Source organism: Pimephales promelas, chromosome 7 (assembly GCF_988280905.1).
Source record: "Pimephales promelas chromosome 7, fPimPro1.hap1.1, whole genome shotgun sequence".
NCBI lineage: Eukaryota > Metazoa > Chordata > Actinopteri > Cypriniformes > Leuciscidae > Pimephales > Pimephales promelas.
In genome coordinates, this window is record NC_142775.1 from 37,832,991 (window position 1) to 37,851,969 (window position 18,979).

Sequence of the window (18,979 nt, forward strand, 5' to 3'; positions counted from 1 at the left end):
ACAATGATGTACTAAAAATGGAAAAGTATTTCCCTTTGATTTTTTCGCGTAGGCTTGATTCAAGTTCATGTGGATGTGCGTAAACAGTTAAAATGGCTGTGAAAAACGAACATAGGAACATAGTGGACAAATAAAAAATGATTTCAAAATTCAAACTATCACAATGGTGCTTAATAGTTCACACCAAATTTGATAAAACAAAAAAAAAGGACAAATACACAAGAGTTGTAGCAGGTCTGAGGTATGTGATGAGTTTATTCTTTTAGCTTAAAGAACCCTCGCATGCAGTTTGCCTCACAGACTACAAGCATGATGCATATAAAAGCTATTGATTTATGTTTTATGCTATTTTGATATTTCATATAAATTCGTAATATATACCTAGACTTCATTTTCTCAATACAAGTCACATTCACATGGAGCAGTTACTGTGTTTATGTGGAACATACGAGTCTCTTACATGAAATGAAATGTAATGATAACATTCAGAACTATAAAATGTAAACAAATATCCCATCAGTCTTCAGTCATCGAGATGCATGTCAAATAAACATTGATAAACAGAAATATAAAACTAGAATCAATCACTCCTTCATATGCAGTAAACAAAAACGGTGCACATAAATACAGTATTTCTCGTATTTTATATATATATATATAATATAACAAGCATATATAACAAGCATAATTTTGTTGCTTTTATGATGCATAACCTTTTACTTTACACCTTTCTCATTCCCTACATAGATTATAATTCATAACATTGCATATTCCTACAAAATATTTACACATATGAAGGACCATTTCTGAGAGAAATTTTAAAAAATGCAAAGACGAGAATGCTTAAAGATGACGTTTTGGCTTGCAACAACTACCCGACCAAATCCGAGTTCATATACAAAAATGAATTTGCAACCACTGAAGTGAAGAGGGTGGGCACAGATCTCTAAACAGTTCATCAAAGCCGTTTCAAGTGCAAATCAGTGAGACGGTGAACAGCAAAGGCTGAAATCAGACAGGTTTCACAGTTCAGGGTGTGATAGAAGTCTGTGTGTTTGCTACGAGCTCTGAACCGAGGCAGGCGTAAGGGAAGGCACGTGTGCGAATGGCTTTCTAGCGTGTTGAAGAGAGACCTGAGAGGCACTGAGCCATTCTGAAATACTGAGTGGGAAACTCGGACGCTTACGGGTGAGATTTCATGCGACTGTAATTACACGTGTACCGACGGCAACAGTTGTGGAAATACATCAACTCTGTCTCAACAAACATAGGACAAACAAATTGCACATTCGCTTGAAAACATGAGTAAATGCAAACACAAATCACTGAATAATGGGAAGTGTGTCATTTCTGCAGCAATAGTAGCACCAAACATTCCCGTTCGTTTCAGTGGAAGTTGATCAGCGGCTGTATGAATCACTGGAAGTGTGCATGACATCTTGACAATAGCAACACACCCTTCACTAGTGCTATATTAGATGATTTTGCTCCCATAACTGTGTAGTAGTTACAACAGTGACTAACAGCTAAAGGCGAGACACTTTGAATCATGCACAATCAATGGCCTGTTTGTTTGAAGCAGATGGGACGACCTTTTTCTAGTAAATAGTGCTGCAGGTATGACTCATTCGCCAGTAGTTCCCTTGAGATTTTCCTATGGGTTTTAGTTATGAGTAAACAAAGGGTACATTTACTTTAAAAAAAATACGTTCATGATTTGTAATCGCAACATTTTTTCTTTTGTCAAATCAACTTAAATAATTTGTATAGTTCAGATAACATAATATTTAGAGTTTCTGATGATTAAATCAATCTCCTTCATTGTATTAACTCGATTTTTCCATTTCAATGAACTTAAAATTTTAAGGCAGCCAGGTTACTTAATTTTTTTAAGTTAAACAAACAATTTTTTTTACAGCGTACTAAAACAAGTTTTTTTTTTCTTTGCTTTTTTCGCAAACATTGTCCAAACGATCTGCATACACAATGATCCGCGAGAACGAAAAAAATGAAGAAAAACGCTGTATTTTTCTGCCAGGCCAGTAGGTGGCGATGTAAAGAAACACTATTCGCCTATAGACTTAATACACATGTACATGGGGATGATAACTGTATAATTTGTAAAAGCCTGCACTGCACAAAACATGTTTTTAAAAGATTTTCAGGCCCCCAAATCGCTGTTTTTGTGTAAATGTACGGCCAAAGCGTGTCAAAAGCTTCCAGTTTTTAGTTGAAAACGGTGTCGTGCAAACACCCCATCCACTCTTATCTAAAGTAGTTACGAATTAGAAACTTTTTTGTTTTGTTTTAGGTGTGTCTTTAGGTAATTTCCAAGTATTGTCAAGTTATGTTTACCACAGACCTTATTTTACTCATGAATTTAACACTCCCGTTATAAAAAGTCGAATTAGTCTTGCGGGTTTTTCTGTCATCCCAGCAGGGCTGGGTGATGTATTAAATATTTACAGTATATTTGTTTTTATTTTTGCTGGGAATATAAAATGAACTGATAGTGTAAATATTACAATCGTTACTGATACAAATCTTATATTATGACAAATTACACCATTACATAATTAATTCTCAAAATATATACAGTATCAAAACGTAAACACTACCATTCAAAATTCAGGGGTCTGTAAGATTTGTATTTTTGAACGAACTAAGTCTGTTCTGATCATCCAAGGCTGCAATTATTTGATTTAAAAATACTGTAAAAACAGTGATATTGTGTACTAGCATTACAATTTCAAAAAGCTGTTTTCTATGTGAATATATTTTAAAAGTCTTCAGTGTCACATGATCCTTCGTAAATCATTCTAATATGCTGATTTGCTGCTCAAGAATCATTATTATTCGTATTACCAAGATTGAAATATATATATAACTTATTTATCAGACTTTTTAGACTTTGCTATTAAGGTTTGGTGCCGCTTTATGGGACAGAAATGACATACTTCACCTTTAAAGAAGCACAAAGCTGCTGAGGAACACACAGTCAAACTAAACGTATCAGATCATGACATGAGACAAAATGAGTTTTCAACAAGATTTGGTCCATCGCCGTTAAAAAGCGAGTGAAACATGTTAGGAGTAGCAGCTTCACTGCCTAACTAGTGTTAATCACAGCTCCAGAATAGGCACAATGTTCAAGTATGCTCAGGCAGTATGGCATAGACATCCACATCAAAGAGACAAGGTCACCTGACCCTGACAAATAACTTGTTAAGTTGTAAACAATTATTGGTTTTAAAGAAAAGTTCAGAGTAGCTACTGTACTCCTTTGTCCTCCACCTCCTTTTCATGCTTGTCCTTTTTGTATTTGTTTTTGTTCTGTGCCGGACTATCATCGGATCGCAGCGTGGACGTCGCGAGCGAGTCTTCCGAAGCGGTGGCGTCGCCGCACTTTTCATTGTCCACGGACTCCTTGCTCGGCACCTTCCCGTTTTGTTGCTTGTTCTCTTTGCGGTTTTTACGGACATTGTTCATATTATATCGGACCAAATGGGTCCTGAAAGCTCTCTGGATGATGGCGGCCGACATATCCTCATGTTTCCTGCGCAAAGTTGTGGTTATCGGCTCGTACGAAGACTTGGACGGGTTGGAGGCCATGAATCGTTCTTCCATTTGTCCGCGGAGGAGGTCCATCTCGCCGCCTTCTCCGAGAACGCGTTTGGTGAAAGCGAACAAGATGTCTAGGCAGTGGATGCGTTCGCCGCTCACCATCGGCAAATCCATGGAGATCAGCTGGAGTCGGTTGGGTTTGGGTATTCGCAGAGGAGGATCCAGCGAATTCGCGAAGTCCGACAACTTGCCGTACTCCATGAACTGCGTGGCTTTCGGGTCGAACTTTTCCCAAACCTCGTAAAACCTGTCAAAGTCATCTTCGCTCAAAGGCTCGCCGCTCTCCTCGGTGGCCACGCTGAAGTTCTCCAGGATCACGGCAATGTACATGTTCACCACTATCAGGAAGCATATGACGATGTAGCTGACGAAGAAGAAAATGGCCATGGGTGGGTTCCCACAGTCCTCTTTACCTGGATCACAGTCCGGCGGTTCGGTGTTTAGCATGGGTGCCAGAAGGCCATCCCAACCCGCCGAGGTGGTGATCTGAAACAAACACAACATGCTGTTGCCAAACGTCTCAAAGTTGAACATGTCGTCGATGCCGGACGTTTTTTTGACCTTGGCGAAGTTGGACATGCCGAAGATGGCGTAGATGAACATGACAAGGAAGAGCAAAAGTCCGATGTTGAAAAGGGCGGGAAGTGACATCATTAGCGCAAACAGAAGGGTCCGTATCCCCTTGGCGCCTCGGATGAGACGTAGTACGCGGCCGATCCTGGCGAGGCGAATCACACGAAACAAGGTCGGCGAGACAAAGTACTGCTTAATGAGTTCTGCCAGTGACGTGCCTGCAACGACAAAGAGTCAAATAGCGTTCATTTCTCGTTTTTGTTTTAATGTCTTGGTCTAGTTTTAGTCAAAGAAAGAAAACTTAGTCACATAAATTGATAATCACACTTATTTTGTGACTGTATAGACCCCTTTTGCGCCGACGTCACAGTTACGTGTAAACTGGAGGCGGCCAATGCAAACCAGCACAGATTCGGCTACATAATAAGGAGCTTAAATTACTTTTATTATTTTTGAATGTCATCTTATTGTGTTGTTTGGTGCAAGTATCGATGAAAAATGAATATGCTGTATCTGGACTTTTTATTTCTAGAAAATATTCACGTCATTAAAATCGCACCGTAATGACACTCTTTACATTGTCGTGGTCTCGGCGCTGGCTCGGCAGAACTGCGGATCGTACACACAAGTCTTGTACAGGACCATATGGTTATAGGCATCTAAAGATTTATATGCCTCAGTTTCTCTTTACGATCGGTTTCTCTGTAAGGTAGGTGTAGAAGTCAGGCCACTCAACCGAGGTAACGTAACATTATCCTGTCAGATCGTCCATGCATTGAGCGAGCGTGTAGGCGGCTACGGGTCGGCCAATCTGGTTCTGTCCGTTAAAAATAACTTTTGGAAATAACAATCGCGGTCCTGGAGAGTGAGTGACCCTACATATTTAGATAAAATCAGATTTTCTCCAGTCATTGTTAAAAAACAAGCTAATAAAACTTGCTAACTAGCATTAGTGAAGCGGCCAGAGGGATCGTTCTGCCTCCACCTAAACTCCGCCCACATAAAAACGTCACCATGTTTACCAACTGAAAAGGGGTCTATTGTCACACAGAGGTTACGTAGCCTACAGTCAAACCAAATATTATTCAGATACCATATGTAACTGTTAGGGCTGGGCAAAAAAAATCGTTTTTTCGATTAATCGTTTTTTAATATGTGGTCGATTCAAAATCGATTCTCAACGGCCACGAATCGATTTTTTTTCCATATTGATTCTCTCTCTGCACTAGGCAAGCGCTAAGCACTGTAGGCGTCGATACACACGTTTATTAGGGCTGGGTAATAAATATCGATTTCTCAATATTAATCGATTCTTATTTTTACAAACCGATATTGATTCTTAAATCTCAAGAATCGATTAGTCATCCTGTTTCATTTGAATGAATGAGACATTGTATTGCGGCTGCGCACATCCAACAAATCGCACTAATCTTTGTCCTGCTTTGTTACTATTGATATGAAACAAAGTCTCAATTTTCAAATTACGTCCATTTTCTTTAGAAATTCAAAAACATGAATAGCGTTTTGCCGTTTTGGCGCTGTGGCGTGAGATCGCTCTGGCGCTGCTCCAGAGAAGCAGCAGCGCTGATCTCTCTTCCGGGTTAATAATACCAGTCACAGCGCGAAATAAACATGAATGAGCATCTGAAAGGGAGTTAAAAGATCGAGTACAACTTATCTAAATCCGTATCATGTCACATTGATTCGCTCAATCTGCGTTTCAACCGTGGAAAGACGTCAATTAAACAGCTTGTAGCAGGGTTCTCAAGTCTCACGCATTGGCCGTGAGACACACTCATTTCGACCGGTTCACACGCTCACACGCCACACTGTGTATTTCTCACGCTGAAAAGGCAATGCCAACCAAGTTGTCCTGGCTGAAAGCTTTCTAACGTTGTATACGAGACGCAGGCAAACAAAGTGAAGTTTCCTGCCGCCAGCGCGTATCTCCGCCAGATTGCGTTCGTTACTAGGCAACATGCGCGCTGCGTGCACCACTGATCTATACATGACATGTCATTCAGTAGCGCGAACACACGGAAATGGACGGAACATCCTCGGTATCCTAGGTAACCAACAACATCGCGCGAACACAGGTGTCGTGATGGAGAAGAAGGTAAGTTGGAAGAAGCTCGTCTAACATTTTTGGGCTAGAACATTTAATATGTAGCCCATCACATTATTGTTGATGCAGTCAAAAACTCTACAACTACTTTGCAACCAGGCTCAGTTTGCCTATCTTACGTTATCTGAAACTAAGAGAAATGTTAGTGGGTATGGAAAGGAATGAAGATTTATTGATTTTATTTTAAATTATATTATACTGTAATATTAATAGTCTTTCTAGTTACATTAAGGATGTATTACAGCAGATTGCTCTGGGTAATATTTAATCATTGTCATAATGTTGCATTTGTATTTTTCAAAGATGTTAGGAAAAAAGCAGAAAGATATTTTGTCATTTTGGGCACCAAAGGGTAAGCCCCCTAAAAAGGTTGCCAGATTAGAGGAGGAGACAGTGGAAGAGGTGGTGCACTCTAATCTGTCCATTTCTTCTCAATGTCCCACCACACAATAAATAATTCGTCTAGAAGACGCATTCAAAAATCAAAATGCAATTTTTAAAGATTTGTTTGAAACTGTTTGGAGCAATTTGTTATATTTTTGGTTAGCTATATTTGTAATACTGCATTAAAGAGTATTTGATGTGATGAATTGCTCTGTCATTTATCAGATTTACTAATTGTTATAATTTTAATTTGTTCTGGTTAATTATGAACAATGGGTAAAATTGGGGGCGGGGATGGGTGGGGCGGGGCTTCATTATGGCTCCTCCCCTAACCGCGTGTGATCTCACTCCAAGCTTTTGCTCAAACTTGAGAACCCTGTTGTAGTCAATGTCATCGTCATATTTACCTCAGAAAACCCACATAAACTCGTTAGTCCACACTCGTTAGTGTTCTTCGATATTTAATGCATATTTGAATAAATCTGGCAAGTTTTTATGACAGCCACGATTTAAATGTTTATATTTCATATAATCTTCTTATTATAAAAATAAATAAAAGTGTAATTTAAGTGTTTGTATAGCTACAAAAGTTCATTATTACCTTCATATTAGGCTAATGAAGCCTAGTAGGCTACAACTAGACTATATATATAGACCATAGTTTACAGGATTTAAGAGATTTGATTCCCTTGAGAAAAATTGCCATTTATTGTAACTGATATCCAAAATAATCGATATTGAATCGAATCGTAATCGAAATCGAATCGAATTGCAAGCTTGTGAATCTAAATCGAATCGAATTGTGAAATTTGTCTCAATACCCAGCCCTATAGAATATATATATATATATATATATATATATATATATATATATATATACACACACACACACACACACACACACACATACTGTGACATGGTTAATCTGGTTAATTTCTTTTTTCTTTTGGCTAGAAGTTCTGAATGGCCGGCAACTTCAAAATTTTGTAGCAAATTATCAGGTGGTTTCTTTATCACACTAATGTGTCAACTTATAAGCAGTATTTCGCTTTTTTCGATGATTTTGCGGTTAAATGTTGACTTATGCAGGATTTGAAATTGTGTTTCAGAGGGGGAAAAACTGGAGGGACTGATAAAACAATTATCCATGTCGGACAGAGCTTAGTAAAAGGTCAGTTCCTCGTTATGCTGCAGATCTTACCTACAATAGACAGGACGACAACGATAAAGTCAAATACGTTCCAGCCAACGGTGAAGAAGTGATGCCGTAGCGAGATCATCTTTAGCACACATTCGCTGGTGAAGAGCACAATGAAGGCAATGTTGATCTTGGATAGCACTTTGTCCATTTCCTTGGACTGATCTTCTCTCTCCACCATCATAGTGACCATGTTGAGCCAAATAAGGACCATAATGAAAATGTCAAAGGCTTGTTTGGTTACAAGGTCAAAGATGAGTCCTTGAATCTTGTTCTGGCATAAATGAGAAGATGTACAGGAAGATACCGGTATGTTAGTTTTATTCAAAGATTTTACAAACAGATGGTTATATTACAAACTATTCATTTAGACCCAAAAGAATCAAATTAACTTGTATGAGAATGGCATTATATGAGCCCTTTAAAAGCAGCTTTTGCATTTATAGGAGATGATAATACAGTTCTGGATGACAAGAATGCAATTTTTAGAGGAGGATGCTTACTTTTGGCCTTGGAATAGGTTTTTGAGGCTTCTTCGAGCCAAGCTTCTTCATAGCATTGTAATATTTCTTCTGCTCTTCTGTCATGAAAATATCCTGACCTCCAAAGTAAAGACAGAAAACAGAAAGTTCATTTTTCGACAACCAAGGAGAATGTGATTTTAGATTCCAAAACCTGTACTTTGCAAGTAAAGAGTCGTCTGTGTAGGGCATCCAGTAGACAACAAACTAGATACGATCAGAAGCAGCTTAAGCCAATAGATACTTATCTTTTTCTTCTGCTGATTGAAGTTGTCAATGATCACGCCAATGAAGAGATTTAATGTGAAAAAAGCTCCAAGGATGATGAAGATGACAAAATAGAGGTACATATACAGATTCACCTCATACTCTGGCTGTTCGTTCACCTGCAGACATGGAGATAGTTTTATAATTGAGTTAATCTATAATCAATAAATTACAACAAATTATATATTATTGAAGGAATTAATGACTTACTTTACGAGAGTCTACCGCTGCATACATAATGGGCATCCACCCTTTAAATGTGGCCTTGACAAAATGAAAAATTGACAGTTTTGAATTTTTAGGACCATTATTTATTATTATTTGAATTATAACATTATTTTCAACGATAATTTTCTTTTTCTTTTACTGAAATAATAATAAACATAATTCTTATTTAAATAAATTGTGAAAGTACTTAACATGGTATAATTTGACTTTGATTAAAATTAGGGCTGTCAAATCATGATTAATCGCATCCAAAATAAAAGTTTGTGTTTACATAATATATGTGGGTGCACTGTGTATAATTATTTTATATATATATATATATATATATATATAAAAAAAAATACACACACACACATGCATGTATATTTAAGAAAATTATTTTTTAATATACAAAATATTTATATTTTTATAAAATCTATATACAGTATATTCATGAAAATATTTCTTACAAGCATGTGTGTATTTATATATATAAAATAATTATACACCGTGCACCCACATATTTTATGTAAACACAAACATTTATTTTGGATGCGATTAATCGCGATTAATCGTTTGACAGCCCTAATTAAAATACTTTGATTTGAAATAATTAAATAATAATAAAATAATACTAATAGTACTAATAGTAAATAATACTCCTGGATGCATTACAGTACTAAACAAATAAAAATGACATCAGATTCACCAACTGTAGCCAATTTTCCAATGCTGTAGAGTATTTTCATGATGGCACACATACATAATTCTACATTTTCCATCTTCTAGATATAAATAAATAAAATCTATCTAATATTTACCAGCTATTAAGGGCATCCTTACCACTTGTAGCAGGGCCAGGTATCCATTTCCCACATTGTCAAAGTTAATCTTCAGATTTCTCCAGCGAGTTTCATTGGTGCCATCATTTATACAATCGCTACTGTTACGGACATCTGTGGTAGACAAGCGCTTGTCCGTGGTAGAATTTACACATTCATAAAACTTTCCGGCAAAGAAGTTAACGCCCACAATGCTAAAAATGAGCCAGAAGATGAGACAGACCAGCAGGACGTTCATGATGGAAGGGATGGCACCCAGAAGAGCATTCACAACCACCTGTGTCCACAGAAACATGTTATGAATATGATGCAATAACAATGGAAGCACTTTGCTTGACAGCGTAACTGTATTTACAGCCAATGTTTTTAATCTACTTGAATAATGGCTGCTGGTTGAAATGATTATCCCTCTGACTGAAATAAAAGCCTGCTTTTAAAGTGATAGTTCACTTTGAACTTAATTTTTGATATGTTTAGCTTACCTCAAGGGCATCCAAGATGTAGCTGTCTTTGTTTCAGCAGTAGTTTAAGTTTTAATATTTTTAGGTCAAACCGTTCTTGTCTGTCAGTCATATAATGGAGGTCTATGGTCACCACCTCAAAGTGCATGCACAGAGAAGTCCAAATTAAACATGATTTAATGACTTGTAAATGTAAGTACACATTGATGGCCTAAGACACGAAACGAGCGGTTTGTGTGAGAAAACGAACAGTATTTATATTGTTTTTACCTCTTGAAATCAAAGCCACGTCCAAGTGATCGGAGGGCGTGGGCGCTTTGTGGCTGTGGTAATAAAAGAGGTAAAAACTATAGAAATACTGTTCGTTTAAGTCTTAGGCCATCAATGTGTACTTACATTTACGAGTCATTAAATCATGTTTAATTTGGACTTCTCTGTGCATGCTCTTTGAGGTGGTGACCATAGACCTCCATTATATGACTGACGAACAAGAACAGTTTGACCTAAAAATATCAAAATTGAAAATACTGCAGAAACAAAGACACCCACATCTTGGATGCCCTTGAGGTAAGCTAAAACATATCAAAAATTAATTTCAAAGTGAACTATCCCTTTAAGCCATTTCACATACACATCGAGGCTGAAAAATCGCCATATGACTTTTTAGCCATATACAGGCCTGATTCACCTGTAAAACAAAGTGCATCCTGTTTTAATTCAGTTGACTTTTGGCAAAGAGAGGAAAACACACGAGTGTAATAAGAAACTTGCCAATGCATAATGGTTAGCAGTAACAAGAGCAGGAGAACATTATTATTATTACCGCCAATTACAACAACAACAACAAAAACACACGAGGGGAGAATCTGGGAAAGAAGAAAGAGGGATGGAGAGGGAAAGTTATGCAGTTCGAAGGGTTGTGCAAAGTTCAAAATTCAACTCCAGCATGCTTTTGCACCACCTCAATTCAATTTCAGGAACCGAACTGATTTGAAATGCCTCTCAATTCAATTCTGAACGACGCACGACCCTGACAGCTTGGCGTGAAAAAGCATGACCTTTAGGAAGTACCGTGAAGCCACAGTATTTGTTTACTGTAAACGAACAAACACAAAAAGAAATTAAAGCACATGTTAAAGGCACTCAACCAGATGCATGGTGTATTGTCGATACAAACAGAGCAGAGTGGAGAGGAGAGATCAGTGATTGCCACGTGAGGGGAAGCCATCGCAACATCACATTTATGTGGAAAGCGTAAGCAAGCGTTTGGTCAATAGCAGCACTATCGACCCTCCTGAGCTTATTACATAAAGCTGCACGTCAATGCTTCCTATCATTGCTTGCAATTCACAGTTTGGTGTAATTGTTTAGTAAAACACCAGACAGGATTATATCACAGGTCCGACCCCATCTCACACATTACAGCAGAATTTACATCGTAATGTCCTTAAAATCAAACAAAGAAATGTATTAATATTACTATGAACTGTATAGAGACATTACTGAGGGTCTGGATTATAAATGTCTCTTGATTTTCAATGGTTTGAAGCTCCCGACAGCCTCATAAAACACACTGTGTTCAGCTTTTTTAAGATGAGGTAATAATGTCAATAAATCTTTCCCACTTTCTAAGCACCTTTTACTGAAAAATCACACAAGAATCTCCACTTAATTCCTCTGGGATGCTGTGTAACAGTAACCAATGTCTTGAAGATCTTGAACCCACACAAATCCACCTTTTTATCGGCATGAACTGATGGTAAGCAGGTTGATGTGAGTATCTTGTGCTTATTGATCAGGATTATTGGGGACTCATGCTGGGACACATAGCTGGAACGGTCGGAGGAGGAGACGGAGGGAAAAGCCACAGGGATGATTTACTGTACAACAGAAACACATTTCTCTCTCGACGCTCTTAAAGTCAACATAAAATTACATTCATGCATGTTTATGGTCTTATTGGACAGGATTATGTGCACATTATACTAAAGCAAAACTTTTTCGTCAGTTAATATATCAGCATGTTTGTGGTTTCTCATGGTCGCAAACAGGAAAGCATGGCATTACTGTAGCAGCAAGGTCATGGGTTTGATCGCCATTGAATGCAATCGAATGCAAATTAAATGCAAGTCGCTTTGATTTTATGCATGAATATAAAGCAAAAATAAAATATAAATAAAATAATAAAAACATTAATAAAAATAAATAAAACATATAAAATATTAATAAAATATAAAATATTCATAAATTATTAAAATAAAAATAAAATATAAAAAAATAAAATATTTAATATTTATAAAATAAAATTTTTATTTTATACTTTACTTTATTTATTAATACTTATTTATTTACTGATACTTTATTTATACTTTACCTTCTTTTAATTTATACTTTTCCTTATTTTAATAATTATTAGCTTTTCATCAATTAACAAATCCCCTGGAGTTTCCTAAAAACAAAAAACTGTTTGGTGAAAATCAATACTACTGGTTTTCCTATGTCAGTTTCATGTTGACTTTAATGAGCTGATCTGCCTAGAGGACTTCATTCAGACACATCAACTCTTATCAACCCAAAACTACTGAAAAGGAATTGTCACACTGGTTGTAATTTTTAAAGGATGTTGTCAACTTAAATTAAAGTGCAACAGACAACCAATCACAAGCTTAGCTCTTTAAATATGTATGCACTTTTGCCAGAAAAGTCCCCAAAATTTTCTAGTGCTGTATTTAATGTTATTTCTATTTTCATTTATTTCCATTCACCAGACTGGTTTATGCGGTGACAACTCCAAAAAACATTATAAAACATTATCAAAACAGGGTTTTAAATTTTGTAAAAATAATTCTGGAATAACGTCAGTATGAGTGTGCAACGGGAGTCAAGCCTGTATTCTTTTACTAGTCATCATAGTGACAGTGACCATAGTAATATCTATGATGATGAAGTCCATAAAACTTCAGTAACAGTCTTATAACTTTTGATATAACGAGTCCAATTGATTTGCGAGTTCATCCAGAAAATCTTTAACTGACAGCATTAAAGGAGTAGTTCACTTTTCAAAAAAAACTTTTGCTGATAATTTACTCACCCCCATGTCATCCAAGACATCCATGTCTTTTTTTCTTCAGTCGAAAAGAAATTAAGGTTTTTGATGAAAACATTCCATGATTTTTCTCCATATAATGGACTTCAATGGGGTCCAAACGGTTCAAGGTCCAAAAGACACTTTCAGTGCAAACTGCAAACTGTTCAAAGGGCTTTAAACGATTCCAGACGACGAATAAGGGTCTTATCAAGCGAAACGATCACTAATTTAAGAAATAAAAAACAAAGTTGAAGTTTTATAAGCACAAATGCTCGCCTTGCTCTGTTCTGTGTGACTCTACTGTTCAAACTCATTCATCAAAACGAACAAATCTTTTTCCAAGTCAATTCGTTAATTTTGTTCGTTGAATGAACCAAATGACTCAAAAAAGATTTGTTCATTTTGATGAACGAGTTCGAACAGGAGAGTCACGAACGTGAATCACAGAACAGAGCAAGGCGAGCATTTGAGCTTATAAAACTTAAACTTTGATTTTTATTTATTAAATGGGCGATCGTTTCGCTTGATAAGACCCTTATTCATCGTCTGGAATCGTTTAAAGCACTTTGAACAGTTTGCAGTTTGCACTAAAAGTGTGTTTTGGACCTTGAACTGTTTGGTCCCCATTGAAGTCCATTATATGGAGAAAAATCCTGGAATGTTTTCATCAAAAACCTTAATTTCTTTTCGACTGAAGAAAGAAAGACATGGACATCTTGGATGGCATGGGGGTGAGTAAATTATCAGCAAAAGTTTTTTTAAAAGTGAACTACTCCTTTAACAATTTTCAGTGTGAAAAGCCCAAAAGACGACCAACATTTTTAATGAATTCAGGTCCGCTCTCAGACAATCAGCCTTTCTTTAGCCACATTTTTTGCCAAATGATTACCCTGCTCATTGAGGTTGTTACCTGGTTGCCTAATCTAAACCCTCCCCACACATCAAAGCTCTGTACAGCACAAATGTGTGTTGCGGGTGTTTTATGAAGTTTTATGCATGACTCAAATGGACCGCTGTCAGTCCACCCAGATATAAAACCGCTGATTTAACCGCTGCTGTCGGTTAATGAGGATTTGATGGATCTTGTGGCTCTCTTATCATCTCAGAAGTCATAAAACCTTTCAGTTTTATTGACATTATCATCTTGGATATTACGTGAATCACTTTTGCTATGATTACCGGTAAGAAAATACGGGTTTGACTCTCGTTGCTCGTTCATACCGACAGTGATTCGAGATGTAACTGTAAGTTTCTGTTTGAACGGGACATTTCGAGACTCACACCTGGTTGTCAATCCCAAAAACTGACAGGGTGAACATAGCCTTTGATTGAATGAAGTCCTCTATATTATCAGTTTAACAATAAAGGCCACATTAAGAGATTTTACCCTCATTCCCTCAAAGCGCGAGAGAGCTCGGAGAGGTCGGAAGGCTCTCAGTGTTCGGAGAGTTTTGATGGGGCCCAGATTTGAATAATTCATGGCGTTGGCCACCAGGCTGATCAGAGACACCTACACACATAAACAGAGGTAATTAGGAGAAAAGCAGGCACGAATCCATGTCTTCCTGCTCAGGGGTCTCATTTATAACGCGCACAAAACGTACGCCAGTTTCCACGCAAAGGTTGTGATCTATAAAAAACAAACGTGGCAGGAGAATGTGCGCACCTTTAAGCAAACTTTGAGCACATTCTGGAGACAAAGGGAATTGGCGACACCGATGGTGAGCTGGAGTTAAATGTCTTTTTGGTCACTTTTAGACCGAAAATCTAAAGAAAATTAAAGCCTATAGGCTGCAGAAAGATAACAGCCTATCACTTGAAGCCATGTCCGCGCTAGCAAGCGCGTTTAGTGAAACTGACGCACATATAGCCTATAAACTAACGGCAGATGAAAACCGTAAATCTTCATGAGTCCTAATAAATACAGTGCATGTTCTCAATACCAGTTTAAATAAATGAAAGAATGATATAAACATTTAGATTAAATATGCCATTCCCATTAATGGAGTTAAACACTTAAACTACATGAAATCATTACTGAGAAGTTACAAAAAAAAATTAATTATATTCAATAAATAGAAATATTTATTTGTTGTGGATGCAATGCTTTTGATCACTTTCCCTCTGGCATGCTGTGTTTTAATGTTTTAACGAATTGCTAATCATGATAATAGCAGATTGTCTGAGAAAATAGTTTCATGCAAATAATGCACAACCATGTCTATCTGTTTCCATTAAAAATATAAATTAATTAAAAATACTATTTGGATAATTCTAACCCCATACCAAAACAACATTTCTAATTTTCATTTAGTTTAATGATGTACTAAATTAACTAAAACTGAAATGAAAAAATAAGATAAAAACTATTCTAAATTCTAATAAAAATTAAATTTAAATATATATATTTAAAATATACAAATACAAAAAAGTTTAAAATATTAATACAATCTATAAAAGTATCTGACTAAAATGACGCATTCTGGTCCATGGGAGAAAGTCAGTCATACAGATTTGAAATGACATGAGGGTGAAAGAATGATTGTCATTATTTGAGTTTGATATCATATTAATTCAAAAGCTGAACTTACATCAACAATAACAAAATCCAGCCAGCACCAAAGATTGGTGAAGTATTTGGCAAATCCATATGCGACCCATTTCAGCAGCATCTCAAGAATGAAGATGTAGGTGAAAACTTTATCAGCAACCTCCAGTATGATCTTTACGGTTTTTCTTCTTTCAAGGTTAATGTCCTCAAAAGCCTGAAAAACATGTGTTAAAATTTGATTTAACTAGTCAATTAAACTAGTATACATGCCAACAACTGAGTGAAAAAAAATAGTGGACAAAATGAGAAAAATGTTGATTATAAATGAGCATAAAATGCATTTGATACCAAAAAATAGAAGTAAACCTGCTAATAAAAGATTGTTGTCATTAGGTTAGTAACATGGTCATGTCAAACTATTGAAAACGAGTCTCACAAACAAGCAAATGTATTTCCCCTCACCAGAGCGCCGCTGCTGAGCAGAATCATGAAGACGATGAAGGTCTCGAACCAGCTGTGCTCCACAATATTATAGCACGTCTGTCTCAGCAGCCACCATTTCTTCCACATGCCCTTTTCAGCATCCACCTGGCAACACCGGAACCTTTGGACACACCCTGGAAACCAAATCCAATTACTTTTTCAATTTTCTAAATCTTTCTTTTTTACTTACTTTGCATAGTTTTTGCTTACCATTTAAAGGAGTAGTTCTCTTCTTTTTTTTTTTTTTTTTTTTAACTTTTGCTGATAATTTACTCACCCCCATGTCATCCAAGATGTCCATGTCTTTCTTTCTTCAGTCGAAAAGAAATTAAGGTTTTTGATGAAAACTTTCCAGGATTTTTCTCCATATAAAGCACTTTACTGGTAACCTGACGGTTCAAGGTCCAAAAGACACTTTCAGAGCAAATTGCAAACTGTTCAAAGGGCTTTAAACGACACCAGACGATGAATAAGGGTCTTATCAAGCGAAAAATAAATAAAATCATTTAAAAAAAATAAAAAAAAAATAACCATGTTTAAGTTTTATAAGCTCAAATGGTCGCCTTGCTCTGTTCTGTGATGCGCGTTCGTGATTCTCCTGTTCGAACTCGTTCATCAAAATGAACGGATCTTTTTTCGTGTCATTTGGTTCATTCAACGAACAAAACAAACGAATTTACTCAGAAAAAGATTCGTTCATTTTGATGAACGAGTTCGAACAGGAGAGTCATGAACGCGCATCACAGAACAGAGCAAGGCGATCATTTGAGCATATAAAACTTAAACATGGTTATTTATTTATTAATTGAGCGATCGTTTCGCTTGATAAGACCCTTATTCATTGTCTGCAATCGTTTAAAGCCCTTTGAACAGTTTGTACTGAAACTGTCTTTTGGACCTTGAACCGTTTAGACCCCAATACTGCCCTACAAAGGCAAAGTGCAGTAACTATGCAAACAAAGAAATGGAGAAAAGGGCCTTTAAAGTTTTTATATCAGCCAGTCAAACATGTTATGGGTAGATTATGTGGTAATGCATCTCCAAAACGGGACATAATTTAACCCAGATATTTTTTCACAAGACAGAACACATGTCATAAAGCCCATTAGGCATTACAAGTCTTAACTCATTTTTGACCAAACGTTTAGTTACTGCGCTTTGCCTTTGTAGGGCAGAATAAAAGTCTGTTATATGGAGAAAAATCCTGGAATATTTTCATCAAAAACATAAATTTCTTTTCGACTGAAGAAAGAAAGACATGGACATCTTGGATGACATGGGGGTGAGTAAATTATCAGCAAAAGCTTTTTTTTTTTTTTTAAAGTGAACAACTCCTTCAATATAGTGAACAAACTATTAGCTGAATCACCTGTTGTGAAACAAGCTTCTGGTTCGTTAGATTCCTCAAGCTCAAAGTCCAAAACATCTTCTCCCTCTTTAACCACATGTCTGAGGTCCACCGTGCTGCCCTCTGAAGAGCTGGGAGCCACGTCTGACAGCCTCTGCAACAGCACACACACACACACACACACACACACACACATTACTATAGCAACCGCAGAGGAGACGATACATGTGCATGGTTTCTGAAGTCAATCATTTCAGCTGAGTCACTGAGCCAAGCCTGAGAAGTAAGATCTGCTTAGTGTTGCCTTGGATAAAACCCTTTATCTAGTACATAGACTAGTTCATAGGCATTTCCAAAACGTATAAGCCATGAGCCAAGCTCTGAGATAAATCATAGTACACACAATACTATACATTTAATGTTTAATGCAAAATATACAAACAAACTTGAAGTTGAAATCAGAAAGACTACAGAAACATACATACAATCACTTTGCTCATAGTAGATCTGTCCTGAATGGTTTATATAGTACATTTTGTCTTTAGTTTTTGTCTTCTCGCTATCACTCACTTGCTAAGCATTTAAACCACGAATAGCTGATGACAATTAAAAAAAAAGTTTGTAGAAATCATGTTACCTTTCTGAAGGCCTAATTATATCCCAAATTACACATATGCATTTAGCTTGAGATGACCCAGTGCAAATGATGTATATATACACTCTTAGAAGAAAAGGTTCTACTATATAGAACCTTAAAAGGTTCTATCAGAACCAGAAATGGTTCCATCCCCCACTTCATATTTGGAACCCCTAAAGGTTCTATACACTCTTTAAAAAAGGGTTCCTCTGGGTTCTATATAGAACCCTGGGGTTCCATACTTGGCCAATAGAACCTTTTACCAAAAAAAATGGTTCTATATAGAACCATTTTGGAGTTCCATATATGAAGTGGGGGATGGAACCATTTCTGGTTCTAAATAGAACCATTTCTTCTAAGAGTGTGTGTATTATATGTTGTCTGATCATTTATGGAAAATGTACATTTTCCATAGACTGAATGCATTATTGCGCTTGTCCAATTAACCATGACATATTCAGAAAAAATGACCATAAATGGCCAAGAAAAAACACTCTCCGTCTTGTCTGGAAGAAAAAAAGATTGGTCAAACTCACTCAGGATACAGTAGATGAAGATAAATCAATAGAAGCAATAATAGAGAATCATCTGTTGATGTCTTGAAGACTATCATGGCTCTGGTCCAAAATGTAGTGAGCTGCTTTTCTGTGTGCTTTATCTTGATAACAAT

The 18,979-nt window shown here is 36.7% G+C and overlaps 1 protein-coding gene across 1 annotated transcript in view; it reads right to left on the reverse strand.

Annotated features, from left to right (window-relative positions):
• Positions 1–241: 241 nt before the first annotated feature.
• Positions 242–18,979, reverse strand: part of scn1laa (sodium channel, voltage-gated, type I-like, alpha) — a 41,837-nt gene continuing 23,099 nt past the window's right edge. The window contains exons 17-26 of the mRNA XM_039683613.2: positions 17,694–17,826; positions 16,304–16,458; positions 15,882–16,055; positions 14,678–14,800; positions 9,743–10,018; positions 8,903–8,956; positions 8,674–8,811; positions 8,408–8,512; positions 7,908–8,178; positions 242–4,415 (exon numbers count right to left, since the gene is read on the reverse strand). Coding sequence (XP_039539547.2) covers positions 3,271–4,415; positions 7,908–8,178; positions 8,408–8,512; positions 8,674–8,811; positions 8,903–8,956; positions 9,743–10,018; positions 14,678–14,800; positions 15,882–16,055; positions 16,304–16,458; positions 17,694–17,826 — 2,574 coding nt within the window. The 3' untranslated portion in view covers positions 242–3,270. The remainder of the gene's footprint in view (positions 4,416–7,907; positions 8,179–8,407; positions 8,513–8,673; positions 8,812–8,902; positions 8,957–9,742; positions 10,019–14,677; positions 14,801–15,881; positions 16,056–16,303; positions 16,459–17,693; positions 17,827–18,979) is intronic.